This window comes from Lepidochelys olivacea, assembly GCF_965140295.1.
Source record: "Lepidochelys olivacea isolate rLepOli2 genome assembly, chromosome: 18".
Taxonomy (NCBI): domain Eukaryota; kingdom Metazoa; phylum Chordata; order Testudines; family Cheloniidae; genus Lepidochelys; species Lepidochelys olivacea.
In genome coordinates this window covers 17,286,323-17,301,352 of record NC_140428.1, presented here as the reverse complement: position 1 = coordinate 17,301,352, position 15,030 = coordinate 17,286,323, and the positions used below count along the sequence as shown (strand labels likewise).

General features: G+C 39.6%; 1 protein-coding gene across 7 annotated transcripts in view; it reads left to right on the top strand.

Moving 5' to 3' along the window:
* PRDM2 (PR/SET domain 2) overlaps positions 1-15,030 on the top strand; it is a gene marked incomplete at its 3' end in the record, with an annotated part of 120,018 nt that overhangs the window by 71,028 nt on the left and 33,960 nt on the right. For all 7 annotated transcript variants that reach the window (XM_084651387.1, XM_084651388.1, XM_084651386.1 and 4 more), the window contains one exon: positions 13,975-14,079. In XM_084651387.1, coding sequence (XP_084507513.1) covers positions 13,975-14,079 — 105 coding nt within the window. The remainder of the gene's footprint in view (positions 1-13,974; positions 14,080-15,030) is intronic.

Sequence of the window (15,030 nt, the reverse complement as noted above, 5' to 3'; positions counted from 1 at the left end):
ACTTGCCTGGAGCTTGTAATGAAGTGTCGGGAGCCATGTTATTAGCAAGAGTGGGAGGTACTTTGCTTGTAGTACCTGAAAATTTTACAGCCGTTCTGGCATTCTATAATACTGATTGTTTGTTTATTTTAAGTTATATGTGCTGCTCTTTTAACTTCCTAAGTGCCAACATAGATGTAGGAAGCAATTTTTTATTTTCATAAAGACTGTAAAAGTCCTAAGTTTAGTTAGTTACATTCATTTGTTTTAATTCCTAGAGATAGTTGGCATGGCTAAAAATATCAACATGTACCATACTGTGGTATTTGATTTAAAAAAAGAAACCGTTATCATGGTCCAGTTTGCAATTTTTGTATAATTTCCCTTGCTGTGTGAAGAAAACAGTGTTTGTATACAGGCAGAAGAAATGCTGGTATCTTTGAAAGGTAAACTGCAGAAGAAACTAACTACTTGATTCCTGCCAATATCCTTAAGTTACCTTTAGTTCCCGAGGAAAATGTTTTGACAGATGCCAAAGTTTTCAAAAGTGGGACTTTTCCAATGCCCTGACGTGATTTAGGCCCACAGGTCACATTGACCTCAGTGGGACACTTTTGAAAACCCCCCACTTAATTTTAAGCTCCAGTTTGAAAATTTTGGCCACGCTCCATAGATTTCTTTTCCTGTTCTTTTAACTGGGAAAGCTATTTTGTTGCAAGAAAGAATTCATATCTTCAGATCAGGATGTAAACACGCTGCCAAGTTTAAATTTTATTATATTGTGTACATACTCAACCTTCTGCTGAGCTGAGAACTGATACCATGCTTACTATGAAGCATTGTCAAATTTCAGCTGTTTCCCCTAAGAATCTAAAGGCAGTGTTAGCCTTTAGTGATAACAGGTTCTCTTTTTTTCTTGATGCCTGTGTATTCCTCCTACTCCCACCATTTATTTTTCCTCTGTTCAATTCTCTAGTTGTGTAATAACTTTTTCAGTGCAATTTTCATGTGAATATTTTTTGTTTTAATGACTTTGCTACGAGCTGCTGCTTCTGTTTTTTCACTGTATCCAGATTTAATCATGATCGTGTTTCCTGGGACATTCCTCTCATCTGTTCTGGTAGGACAGGTCCACCCACACAGATGTCCAGTTCTATCTGTCTGAACTTTTCTACTCAAAGTCTTGCAAACACGTGATAATGGGAACGTGATAAAGCAGGGTATTAAACCACATAAGTGTTTGTTTACCCATTTTCAATAATCGATAACATTCTGCAGCATTTAAATAATTATGGATAACTAAGTCCCAAGTATTCAATAGCTACAGTAGTTTGTGTATGTTATATTTGTATAGATTCGTCTGTAAAACCGAAGTGTACATTTAGTGAATTGAATTACACTCCTGGCATTGTAGAGAGTACATTATCTCAAACAGCGTATTTGTTTTTACTCCTCTTCCTGTCATGAATGGCGATGGTGTACAAATAAATAATACAGCAAGTGCATGAGAAACGACACAGGATGTTCCCATGTCACTTCTGCCTGATGATTAAAGTACTGTGCAGGTAGACATCTTTCCATCTTTTATAGCTCTTCAGCATAAAACCATTCTGTTCAGAGGACCCTGTGGACCTTTTAAACTCAGTTTTTCAGGGATTTTGTGTAACTTCTTATAATGGTGATGTTACTTTGTGCTGTTGCAAGTCACTCTCTCATTTGATATCATCTCATGACACGTGTCACAATTTCATTTGTCCCATAGGGATTAATAATATACAGTTGCAGGAATTTGTGGTGAGATGAAATAGCGAAGTGTTGCTTCCTAATGGTGCCATTAAAGTGTCCAACATAGAGGTTTTGAGTATGTATAAAAACTAATTTAAACTTCCATAAGTCACATAATTTTGTCACACTTTCCATGGCATTGCAGCTTTTGTTATGCAGCCATTTTATCGATCATTCATGATTGTACTACAATCTAATTGCTGTATTTGCAAGACCTATTTTTATTGACTAGTACATAACCTTTTGAAATATTGTAGATTAAATAGAATGTTTTGTTATATATCTTACTAACTTTGAAGTGTGCACAACAGACATAAGTCAGTGTATTTGTAACCCTTCTGCTTCTTTTCTCCTATCCTTCCCATTTTTTGTTTGCCCTAATTTGAATGTCTTGTGTTTATAGTTAGGATGTAAGGTCTTTGCAGGGTACGTTTCGGTTTTTTGGTTTGTGGGACTCCTAGCATGCTTTTGGACGCTTCAGTAATAAGTACTTACAGTTGACTAATTTCATCTTTTATATAGGTTAGAAACAGAATCTCTGAGGATATAGCCTTTCCCTACCCATATTCCAATACTAATTTCTTAGAAATAGTACTTAACAGGCAAAACTATATTTGCTCATTTTGTTGTACATGATTCAGCTATTGCTTTGCAGTAGCAAAAGACCTTTGGGGAATACCTCAGGTAGTGCCATCACATGGAAAATATGACAAAATATGACTTGTGGAATACTCTGGGCCAGCCCTCCAGTGTGTGCAATAAAGCCAGTGTTAGATTTTTGATGGTATCCTCCTAAGAAAAGACAGAATTCTCATTGTTATAAACTTTAAGTATCACAGTTGTAATTTTGATGGGCATTCATTGTATGATATTAATAAATGCTGGGGTATGTGTGTGTGAGGCTAGTGCTTGGTGTGTATGTAATTAAGCTTGCTTCATGTGGGCTGGGGAAGAAATTTTAAATTCCCAGATTTGGCATCAATACAATTACTATGAAGTTTCTATTTCTTCTTCTGACATCTGTCATACCTATCCTCTTCCTCCTCCTCTTCGCTCTCCTGAGAACCTTAAGTATAATGTGTTTAAGTATGTAGCTAGGAAAGAGATGAGTTGTGGTACAAGGAAAAAAACCTTTGATCAATGAAAGTGTATTCTTTTTTGTTGGTAAACTGCCAGTGTAGCAGAAGACATTTCTCTCTTAATTGTGCTGCTGTGTTTGTGTACTTGTGTTGTTCAGATGTTAGTGTCTTCGGTAGCAAATTCAATGGCTGTAAAACTTTGGCACGTGCAGCATCTTAAGTTTTTGGGCCCAACAATTCCCACTGTCAGGTCTTGCACTTTAGTGACTTTTCTTTTTAATAGAGGACAGCTCCCTTTGGAGCACTTCAGTAACACTTGGCAGATTTGTTAGAGGCAGTCACTGGGCAAAGGCAGGTATAGTTCCTACAGCTCTTGAGGCTCTTGCCAGCCTACAGAGAAGGGACTCTGCACCAGACCTGAATTAGGATTTCCATGTGTCAGGGCGTTGTAGTCATTCTTCTGTTTACCTGTGTGTATAAAATAGGCTCTGTACCAAGAAGCTTGAGCAGCTCCCAAGCGTAATGCTAAGCTCAATTGTAAAATATATAAAAGATACCAGTATATTTTTATACTGACACCTGTCTGTAACTCAGCAGTGGTTTAATCGATCTGCACCAAATACCTTATTTACCTATCAATGCATACAATCTACACTGACTTGGTGTGGCCCTATAACAATACTGCAGCAAAAGATCTGTGCAGCTCTTCTACTTGTACATGACAATGCCACACCATCGTATCTATCAATATTGAGAGATGTAATGGCACTGTATACTTTCCAATATATAACAAACAAGTTTTAAATGTAATACTATCTACCATTGCATTTTACATGTTATATTTGCCTTTATATTTACTTTGACATTATCTTTATAAAACAAGTCTCATAAATAATGCTTCTTCCATACAGCACTGCAGACTAAATTGATACCTGGTTTAATCGGGTGCGACTCCTTTGACAATAATGACATTGCATCTGAGTAGACTAGCTCTGAATTTTGCCCTTTTAGTGCTAGAATATGAACATGAACAATGATAGTGTCTAGAATCCTTACACCTGTCTCCAACTCACTGACTTTGCAGCGACTTCACTTCCAGTGTGCGCAAAAAAAGTAAATTTCATACAGCATTAGCTTAATCTACAGCTTTGAGACCACTAGGGGGACACTAGGGTAGAAGGCTGCATTTTGTCCAGCCCTTTTAGAAGTTATTTGGACTTCAAAGAGTGAGCTACACAAATCTGAGACTTTTACCTTGAATGATTCTCTCACATTGGCATGATCCTATGAAGGGAACAGGATACAGAAGCAACAACATGCCTCCTTAAGTTAGGAAGTGGTAATGGAGGTGGACACACAATCCTTAGCAGCGGACTTAGGCTGTTGGTGCTAGGAAAGATTTGTTGTTATAGCTATACCTAGTGTAGGTGCAGCTTATACCAGCAAAACTCTGCTTTTGTTGGTAGAACGTACACCAGTTGACTGAGCCAAGTAAGCTATTACTGGCCAAAAGCATTTTTATGCTGGTATAACTGCATGTACGCTAGGGCTTTGGCCAGTATATACTTTGCAAAAGTTTCTGTTGTAGACCTCCTACTCTCAGTAGTGTTTGGGCATTTGTAGTATATGTGATGGGCATTCGTAGTAATTTATCTAGTTGCGTGTTTGTGGAACAGGACTAGCATTTTTAGTGTAATTCCATAGTAATGGTTTGTCTCCAGTTTTATAAATGTAGTCATTTTAATAAACACCAGTCATGCCAGAGTTTTGGGGAATTTTTTATTTTTTGTTTGCCAGTTTTCAGCTGTTGTGTGCCACATGCTTATATCTGTCTTTTGGTGGGTACAAAATTGGAGGCCATTATAGGCTGATTGAAAATAGGCCCTAAAAGTCTGAGAGGCTGTCGGCTGCTGAATCCTATTGGGTTATGTAGTCCTTTCCCCTAACAAGTGCAGCAATATTCGCTGCAGTATATTTCTTAACAAGTTTCTGTATTTCTCTTGAGTTTCAAGTGTTGAAGCTTTTGAGTTCATAAGACACACCCAACTGAGTAGAAGAATTTGTCTGTAGTTTATACACGAACTTCCAAAAATATACTTCAGAATGGTTCATCTTCTCAAGAAACTTGCCCTAATTAAATAAATCTCCATACGTTAACTTAGCTGGACGTGGGTAAAAGTTTCTTTGGTATGTTGTTGTAATGTCTGTACAGTTAAGTCAGAAATATTCAAAGTTAATGTCCTAATATTAAAATGGTATTTAAAAGTTTTTGTGATGAGGCAGAATTTCTAAGGGTTTTTCTTTTGATTTTTTTTTTCTTGCTTGCGTAGTCTAGGAGCATTATTTTTTCCCCCTACCCATTATCCCTTGTCATTTTCGTTTAGTTTCTTCTTTTGTCCAGTGTTTGCGCCGCATTTGCCAGGTAGCATCTCATTTTAAGCCGGGTCCATTGGCACCTGATCTCTAATTGTTGCCCGGCAAAATGGTGGAGTGGGGTCACCTGGCCTACATCAAACTACTGGAATCTCTGGACAACTTTTCAATACCTGTTTGTTTTACAGAACTGGGAAGTGGGTGCAACATTCCATATTTGATCTTGGATGCTACATTTATGTGAATTGTAGTGTAAATTATCAAAAAATATTTTCCAGTGCAGCAACGTTGGTGGATGTGTAGATCGGCAATGCTTCACATATAGCCTTTTAAAAAAAAGAAAAGTACAGCTGCATTTTATGGTCACTTATTGCTAAGCTTTACATGTATTAATCTGCAGAATCTTGTGGCTTGGGGTGGGAGCAGGGAGAGGGTTCAGCAGATTTCAGTCGTCCCCGTGGTTATACAAAAATCCACTTTCAGCATGTGGAATAAAGCTTATACAAAATTTCCATAAAGTGTGAAAAATTTCCGGCAGTTTTCCAGTGTTACTGACTTTAAGCAGCCCTTTTAACATACAGGCTTTGTACTGACTTATCAGTCAGAAAGTGTTTATGATTTGCTTTACTATCTCAGCAGGTGGTGTGATAGATCCTAATCAAAGGCTTTGAAAACAGGATTTCTTTATGGGGTGAGATATGAGTAATGATAAAGATATTTCAAAAAGCAAATGCCAAGACTCTTAAAGTGTTAACAGAAAGAAAATGTATGTTGATGGGAACAGTATTAAAGTGTTCACATCTTTACTAACTGGCATTTGTCATCTGTTTTGTTTTCTCTAGCTTTTTTTCTTGTCACTAAATCTGTTCCCATCCCACAGCATTGCTGCTATTTAGGCCCTTCCACATTCAGAGCAGAACTGTGCAGGAGCCACATTGCTGCTAGCATGTTTCTGCATGTCATCATTTTAATTTTTGACCCATTCAGTCAACCTGAGTTATTAAACACATTGGGCTCTATTCTAGACAGAGTTGTGCTTTGCAACTCTTTTTCTTACAGTTCACACAAAAATTTAAAAATGCATAAGTTAGCACTGTAGCATGTTCTCACCTGTATTTTGTGCTGCTTCTCATGTGCATGTGGAAGGATGACAAATTCAGAAGGAAGTAAATCGGGGTGAAAAAAGAGCTGGCTGTCCCTGTCTTACCTAGTTATACCAAGTTTGAAACATAACATTTACAAATAGAGTATTTTAAGTCATGCAGAACTTTAAATTGTTCTTGTATTTCTCTAACATGGACTTAACATTTTTGGAACAATGTCTCTTCTATTTTGGACTTGGTCTTTCCATATGTGTAAACTGCATTTATATCTAGAATATACAACAAGTGAGATGGCTGCAGGTGCCTGGAGATTGATGTAATTCAGCGTTTCCTCCAAAACCAGGCAGGCAAACATAACTGCAAAATTATTGTTAATGTGCGTCTGTATTCTGGACATAGGCAGTCCTCTTCTGCCCATTCTGCTGTTACTCAGAGAAAAAATACCTTACATTGAGAACTGAGTGTAGTGGTTATGGTGTAGTCCAGAGTGGATGTGGACTGAAATGTGAATTCTTGCCCTTTGGCCATAGTCATTATTGCTCTTGGAGGTTCCTTTTAAGATGAAGTAGCTCCTCCCTTGTTTTTCGGGGGAGCCAGGATTTTTCGGCAGCCATTCTCTGTTGTGTGCTTCAGCAGCAGCATCTGTGTAGAGTATTTTTCTAGAGGTATGTATCTATGCACAGCCAGTTGCAATTTGATACGTTGATTTTAGAGTTCGAGGGAATTTTTGACCTTTGGTGACCAGTGATTTTTGTTAAACATTATCCATGGTTCTTGGTGTAGAGAAATGTGTTCTGTACTTATATATGATCAGAGCACTGTCTGAGAGAGAAGAATTAACTATGAGATCCACATATTGAGTTATGGCACACTCTGCATCCCATTGAAGCCTTATTATTTTAGTCGGGTATCCCTTTGAGACAGCAGCACCTTGGCAAATCTGGTAATGCTTGTTGATCTTTCTGCAGCTCCAATTTTAGGAAAAGATGGAGATGGATATCCCCCCTCCTGGCATATACGTGTCGTCTTCCATCTCTCCAAAAATCACCATCAGCAGAGGATTTAATTTACTGCAGCTTTTGGTTATTAGCAAAGTCCACATCAGCATAAGTACTATAGATTGTTTTGAGGCTGTTGTCCTGGTCTGAGCTATAAAATGTTGCCAGCCCTTTACATTAGGGATAAATAGAGAGGGTGCTACTTTTTGCTAAACACAGTTGAAGTTCATCCAACAGATTGATTTGCAGGCTTCTAGGGACAGCTCCTCAGTTAATGTAAATCAATGGATCTACATTGATTTACGTCAGCTGAGGATCTGGCCCAAAGTCAGTAATGTAGGATTTCTTGTACCCATGTGGTTAGATAGTGCAATGGTGGGCAAGCAGTCGGCACACCCACCCTATTGCCTACAGAATGCTGCATGAGTGGCAGGAGAGAGAAGGGAAACACAATTGGTATCAGCAGAACGTTGCACTGAAAGTCAAAATGTGCAAATTGTGGCCATTCCCCTTTTGACCTTTGTCATTGTAGGCAGTATAGCTGTTCTCCCTCTGTTTCTTTCATTCAGTTTTCTTTTGCAGTCTTCTTCTGCAATTCTTTTTATGCATATACATATATATTTGGTTCTACCTTTCATTTATTCTTTAGTCATTGTTTCCATTTCACTTTCCCTGTGTTTCATTCCTGTATCTTTCTTGTTTAGACCAAGTGGAGGATTCAGCTGGCAGTAGCAGCCATGTAGGACCCTTCAGGAACCTGATGGTAAGTGCACCTGTGTACTTATACTCAGGCTTCCACCAGGTTCAGTACTGTATTTTTTCCTCTGTGGTCTTCTGCTGGTCTTGAAGTCTTAAAGTAAAAGAAAATGAAGGGGCAACAATTCATTAGCTGATCATTGGTATCAGTTCTTATCAGTGTCGTGGTTATTGCTTTTGCTTGGAAATGTGTTGGATAAAACATGCAGGTCTTTGAGAGTTGTCTGTCTTGAACACTTTTTTTATAAGCAGACCAGAATCTGAAAAAAGGCAAGATGTGGCTAACTGCTGTATGTGTTTAAAAACAAAAACAAAAAACCCCAACCTGTTGAAAAGCAACAGATACTTCCATTACTCCTTGCAAATTGATCTGACTAATCTAAAATTATATATACATGCAAGTCAGCTTGTTGGCTATTCTGAATAAAGGCAAGTAGGTTCCAGATGAATCTTCTCTTCAAATTATTTGTTTAAAGGCCATGAACTTAAAAATGTTCCAAGTATATCAACTAGGGTTTGTTTTTTTTTTTAAAAGCAGGAGGCTGTCTAGAGGGGGCTTGGAAATTACCTTCTTTTCATCTTGATATTGAGAGAGGAATTTTTAGTAGCCCATAAGCAACTAGATGACCCATTAATTTTAGCTGTAGGTTAAATAACTTCAGTTATGAAGACTGTTCTTCTTTCGTTTTTCAGGTCATAGTGGGGATGATATTTTTGGTAGTGTATTGTACAAATGGATGAAACTTGGGAAAGTTTGCATTCTCTTTATCATTTAAAAAAAATACAAAAGCAAAGCCCTTGTGATTGTTTTCTACATCATTTAACAAGCCTCTTAATTATCACAATGCATGTCTCAGCTTATCAGAAGTGAAGAGTTAGTTGTGTTTCCATTTCAAAGGTCATATAGCAGTCACATTAGAGGTGGCACCATAGGTTTAAAAGTGCCCAGTGACCTGTTCCACTCTGTTCGAGAAATAGTTTTAATCTACTGTAGCTCCAGCTGCCACAGCATGTAGGACCCGCAAAATATAGTCCTCAGCCACCACCGTATTTGATGCAAAGGTGAGGCTCCTAGAGATTTCAGGTTCTGAACACGTTCCTTTGTTCGAGTGGAATGCTTCCCTCTGTGTATGGAAGGGGAGACTGTGGGTCAGACTACTTCAGAACACTAGAGGTCTTGGCATATGGACCAGGAGACCCAATTTTCCTCTTCACCCCAACTCCCGCTTCACCAGAAGGTGAGAGAAGGAGCTGTGGAATTTTGCTTGTGCTCTCAAAATTCTGTTGTTGGGTTTCAACCCATACCTTGTTTCAAAGCTCATTAGAGGCAGTGTCCAAAGGATACATAATGGCACTTGGTGTGTACAATGGTTTCTAGACTCTATTGAAGTGAACGTTTGAGCCTTTTTAATATTTTTTACTTTTGGTCCCAGAGGTGCAGTTGCATCAATTACACTTGCTGTGAGCTTCAGCAGGGATGACAGGTGTGTTAGCACTGATATTTGGATGTGTACAGCTTGTCACGGAGTCCCCGAGCGATGGTCTGGAACTGCTCCCTACGAAGCCAAGCAGTACTTTGGTGAAGTCTCCTTTCTGTGAGCAGACTGTCTGCAGGGCAAACAGCTCACACAGCTTCCACCTTCCTGGGTCTGACCTCAGAGCATTCAGCATCCTCTGCCCCTCCATGCGCTTCCCACAGGGAGTCTGCCCAGGTGGGGTCCTGGGAAAGCCAGAGGATCATGCACCCCAATTCCACAGTCAGCCGTGACTCCCAGCCAGTGAAACAGAGGTTTATTAGATGACAGGAACACGGTCTAAACCAGAGCTTGTAGGTAGGTACAGAGAACAGGACCCCAAGCCGGGTCCATTTTGGGGGGCAGTGAGCCAGACAACCACGTCTGCACTTCACTCCTCGTCCCCAGCCAGCCCCAAACTGACATACCCTCCAGCCCCTCCTCCTCTGGGCTTTGTCCCTTTCCCCGGCCAGGAGGTCACCTCATCTCTTTGTCTTCAACCCTTTAGCTCTCACTTTGCAGGGGGCAAGGGCCAGGCCATCAGTTGCCATTCTCTGTGTCCAGAACCCTGCACACACCTGCCCTCTAGGGTTCTGCAACGATCATACACCCTTATCCCACCACCTAGATACTTAAGACCTGCATAGGGGAAACTGAGGCACCCCCACAATATTCAGAGACAACATTAAGAACAGTCCCACTTCATCACACAGCTCTGAAGCCCTTTGTGCCCAGATAGGGAATTGCATTGAAGACCATGGCTGTGGATCCTTTTCTTTCAAAGGTTATCAGAGGTTCTGACTAATGGCATATAATATTGAATTGCGGAGCTTGGCAGGTAAAGATGCACAGAGAAACTCATTATGGTCAGTCGGAGCATCAGAAAGCATGCTGAAACTTCTGATTAGTCTCCAGCTGCATTTTCCCAGCACTTGATAATGATGCCCTATCACACAATTCCAGGTAGGTATGATAGTCAGGGAAGTTCTTAGAGACAAAACATTATAGTATTTGGGGATAAGATGAGGCACAAAGCTGCTCAGTTGAGAGAAAGCATTGCAAATAGTAATGTGTGATCCAGAGATGGCAAAAAATAAAAATAAAAAATTGTAATGTATAGTGATCTCTTGATCTGATAAAAATCTGTTAAGGTAAAAAATAAGAAAATAACCAAAAATGGAATGAAACACCCTGAGAAAGCTGGACAACTAATTAAATCTAAGTTCATCAAAAAAGAGGGAGAAAATACAAAATTAGTTCATACATCAATGGTGTCCAAATAAAAACTAGTAATTATTTTCTCTAGTGTGAAGCTGATCTTTCTTTGATCTTTAAACATTTCTGTCAGAAGGTTAGAAAGTTTCAGTAGGAATAGAGAGGAAAAACTTTCAGCAAAAGACGTGCAAAATACTTCTAAGAGTAAAGGAATAATCTCAGATTTAAGTTCAAAATGGTTCATATGAGGCAAGTCCAATGGCTTCTTAGGTAGGAGAGTGTGCTTCTAAGTGAGAGACATGGATTCCAGAATACATTTCACATCTCTGGCCAGAAGGTCGTGTATTAGAAAGTTTTATGTCTGAGAGGCCTAAGAACATAAGTGATCTCTCTCCTGCCATGTATCTCCACCCTCTGACAAACAGAGGCTAGGGCAGGGGTGAAAGTAAGTCTAGGGACTTACCGGTATGGGGCTGGGCTGGGGCTGGTTCTGGCCCCCAGGAGGGGCAGGGCTTCGGGCGGAAGGGATGGGGCTGAAGGAGGTCAGAGCCAGCCTCGGCCCACCCTGTACCAGCAGCGTAGTTCCTCCTTCCCCCTCCCTGGGGTAACAGCGGCAGCCGGGGGCTCTGGCAGCGGTTTAAAGGGCCCTGGGCGGTAGCGGCAGCCGGAGCCCTGGCCCTTTAAATCATCCCTGGAGCCCTGGGGAAGCTGCGGTGGGGCTCTGGGGACGATTTAAAGGGCTCAGGGCTCTGCCGCCGCTACCGCTCCGGGCCCTTTAAATCGCCGCCTCAGCCCGCGGCCGCTACCTCAGGGCTCCAGCAGTGGGGCTCTGGCAGCAATTTAAAGGGTCGGGGGCTCCAGCTGCTGCTGGGAGCTGCAGGCCCTTTAAATTGCGCCTGGGGAAGCCGATCCACCCCGGTGTGGCGCACTGGCTCTTGCCAGTACCCCGTACCAGGGCGTACCAGCTTACTTTCACCTCTGGGCTAGGGACACCATTCCCTACCCATCCTGGCTAATGGCCATTAATGGACTTAACCTCCATGAATTTATCCAGTTCTCGTTTAAACCCTGTTATAGCCTGGCAGAGGATGTATTACTTCTCTTGTAGCGGTACCATTCTAGCAGCTGGGTAGGCAGAGGTGTTCATTTTCAGAAGAGATGGCTGTTTTTAGGGCTTGTTTACCGTTGAAAGTTAATTCAGATTAAGGTAGGGTGTGCATTTAAAGTACCGTAGCTAGTCCTGAATAATTCCATATGTTGACCATCTTATTTTGGAATAAGAGTTCCTTTTTCCTGTTTCACTTAATCCACTTTTGAATAACTGAATAACTCCGTATGTAGACAAGCCATTAGCTGCAAGGGAAATATGTAGCATTCATCAATGTATCAGAAGTGTGAGATTTTTCAAGGATGGAAAGTTTACCCAGAATGAAGATGTAAATAAACACTTTTCCACCCTTCATACACCTGTGAGAGCCTATCCCTTACCCTTTGAATATCATAGATTTGGATGAAGAGACACCATATATAGGAGCAGGAGGAGAACTCTGGAGAGTATACCCTCAAAGCCAATTTGTAAATGAAGTTTCTGTGCATCTTTCAAATCATTGGCTAAGTCTTCTGATAATTCCATATTTGGGCCTTTTTTTTCCCTGAGAAGGCCTCCCTTTGCAGATAGTACAGACACAAATGGAGAGCAACATATTGGCTATAGTTACAAAGTTATATTTGACCTATGTTTTTTTTTTCTTGCTACAGCTTCTTGGATGGAGAATTTCTCCGTATTCTTTTCTGTCTCACATTAGCTATTTCTCGGGGAGAGAATTGTCTGTCCTCTCATCTGTAGTAAGCATGTCTGGTTCTTAAGCTTTCATGATAGGTCTTATTGTCTAAACTATTCCTTTTTTTCCTATTCTCTTAACTTTGTCGAGTGTATCAGAATGTGCTGCCCAAAGGTTACATGTAGCATTCCCAAGTAAGGCCTAACCAAAGTCTGATAGAGCAGACCAGCTACCTGACTTGCTTTCTTGTAGTGTTCCTTTAGTATTTTCTGGTTTTGTGTCAGCATTGCATTATTCACGTATATTATGTTCATCATCCCTATCTTTCTGTAATTCTGCTCACTAACAACTGTTACCCAATTTTATATTTGATTACTCTTTTTATGTAAACCACTTTATAGTTACCTTTATTGAATTTAATTGATTTCATCTTTCTCCAGTTTGTAAAAATCATACTGTGTTTTAATATTTTCTTTTGGAATATTTATGATTCCTCTGCTTTTTGTATCACGCTCTTCCAAGTCATGGCTGAAAAGTGATGTAGAATTATTTTGAAAACCTACACAGAAGTATATGGAACCCATGTGGAATACCAGTTGACAGCACTTCTCAAATTGACACAAAGCATTAAAGAGTGCAGTGGCGTTGTAGCCATGTTGATCTCATGATATTAGAGAGACAAGGTGGGTGAGGTCATACCTTTTATTGGACCAACTTCTGTTGGTGAGAGAGACACCTGAAGAAGAGCTCTGTGTGAGCTCGAAAGTTTGTCTCTCACTAACAGAAGTTGGTCCAATAAAAGATATTACCTCTCCCACCTTGTCTCATAAAATTGTCTAAGATACCATTAATGTGTAACATCATCCTTATAGAAGTCTTGTTTGTCTAGTATACCTATGAAGATGTCAGATAACTGTGTCTGAGTTAGTTGAGTTACACTGCATTTTCTTGATCCTCTTTGTGCCATCAGTGAAAGAAAACTAGTTCAGCATGTTTTTGTTTCTGACAAACTCATCTTACCTTGTACTGATCATTTATTTTTCCTCTAGGCGTTTGTAGGCTTATTTTGCTTTATCAGTTATAGTGACGAAACAGGTATCAAAATTAAATTGGCTAAACTGTTAATTTCTTGCAAGTCACCTTTTTTTCCTTTGTTCTGTGCTTTGCCCTTTAGCAATCTTTTTGCATACACTTAATATAATCTTTGAATGTTGCTATCTTTTTTTTTTTTTTTTTTAATTGAGGATGTGCCATTTATGTTCCTCAGGAAAATGTAGTAATTATTCAAAAATGTGCAGTTTTTCTAAAGCTGGGTTTTGAATTTTGTCACTCAAATTTTTTTAAAAAAATTGTTGAGCAGCAGTAGACAAATTTTTTGTATTATTTTTCAGGGAAGAAAAAGGAGTGTAAAAACAAAGGAAGGAAGGCAATAGATACAAAGCAGAGAGAGACTGATTTGGATTTTACTTCCACAGATATGAGGGAGTTTAAAAAAGGTAAGATTTTTCAGTTCTCATATGAATTTCTTTAGGTATTGTATTGAATTAAAGGAGGATATATATAGCATTATATACTAAAACCAGCAGCACTATAAAAATGTTTATACTGTGTGCCCAGCTATCTTGTAGTGTTAAATAACTTGAAGTTACTAGTTGTACGTTCAGAGAAGTATGTTATTTGTTCACACTTTATACAGTGCAGAAGAGTTAGCTTAGTACAGAATTTAAACACAAAATCCCGAACCTTCAGATGGAACATAATAAAGAAGTCCTTATTTTAAATTTACGTCTTCTGAAACTTAGAAATAGGATCAAGATGTAGTACCAAATGACTTTGGGAATCATGGTATAATAATTTTATTATATAGCCACTGGCTGCCCTAGCCTTTTGCCCAGCCATTTGGATTGCTATACAACAGAATAAAACAAAGTGCAGTATAATGCAAACAGAATAAAATACCACCTCTAAAAATTCTCACACAACAATTGATGCAGTCTGTCTTAAAGGTGACCTGCAGAGCATATTTTTGAAAATTGGTTTCTGCCCGTTTTCACATTGTGATGTATATTTTAAAGGCCTGAAAGATCTTTAAGATTTTTTTTTCCTGATTGTTTTTTTGGTTTAGAAATATCAGGAATGTAAAGTCTGTCTTCCCTGGCTTTGTTGTTGGACCAGTGGGAGATATAATTGAAGGAGGTAAGGGCAGCATGTAACTACCGGCTTCATTCAAGATCTTTTCCTCCAACTACCCTCTGACCAACCCACTAAAAACTAGTAATCCTGGGAATCTGACACCTCCCTTCCCCCCCGCATACCCCAGCATTCCCAAGCTAGACATATAAAGGAGGCAGGGGAGAAATTTTTGCCTTAACTGCATAGCTGCTCTGCTGACGTACTCTGCTTGTGCACTTGTTATCAGCAGGATAGCTGCATTCCCTTCATCAGGA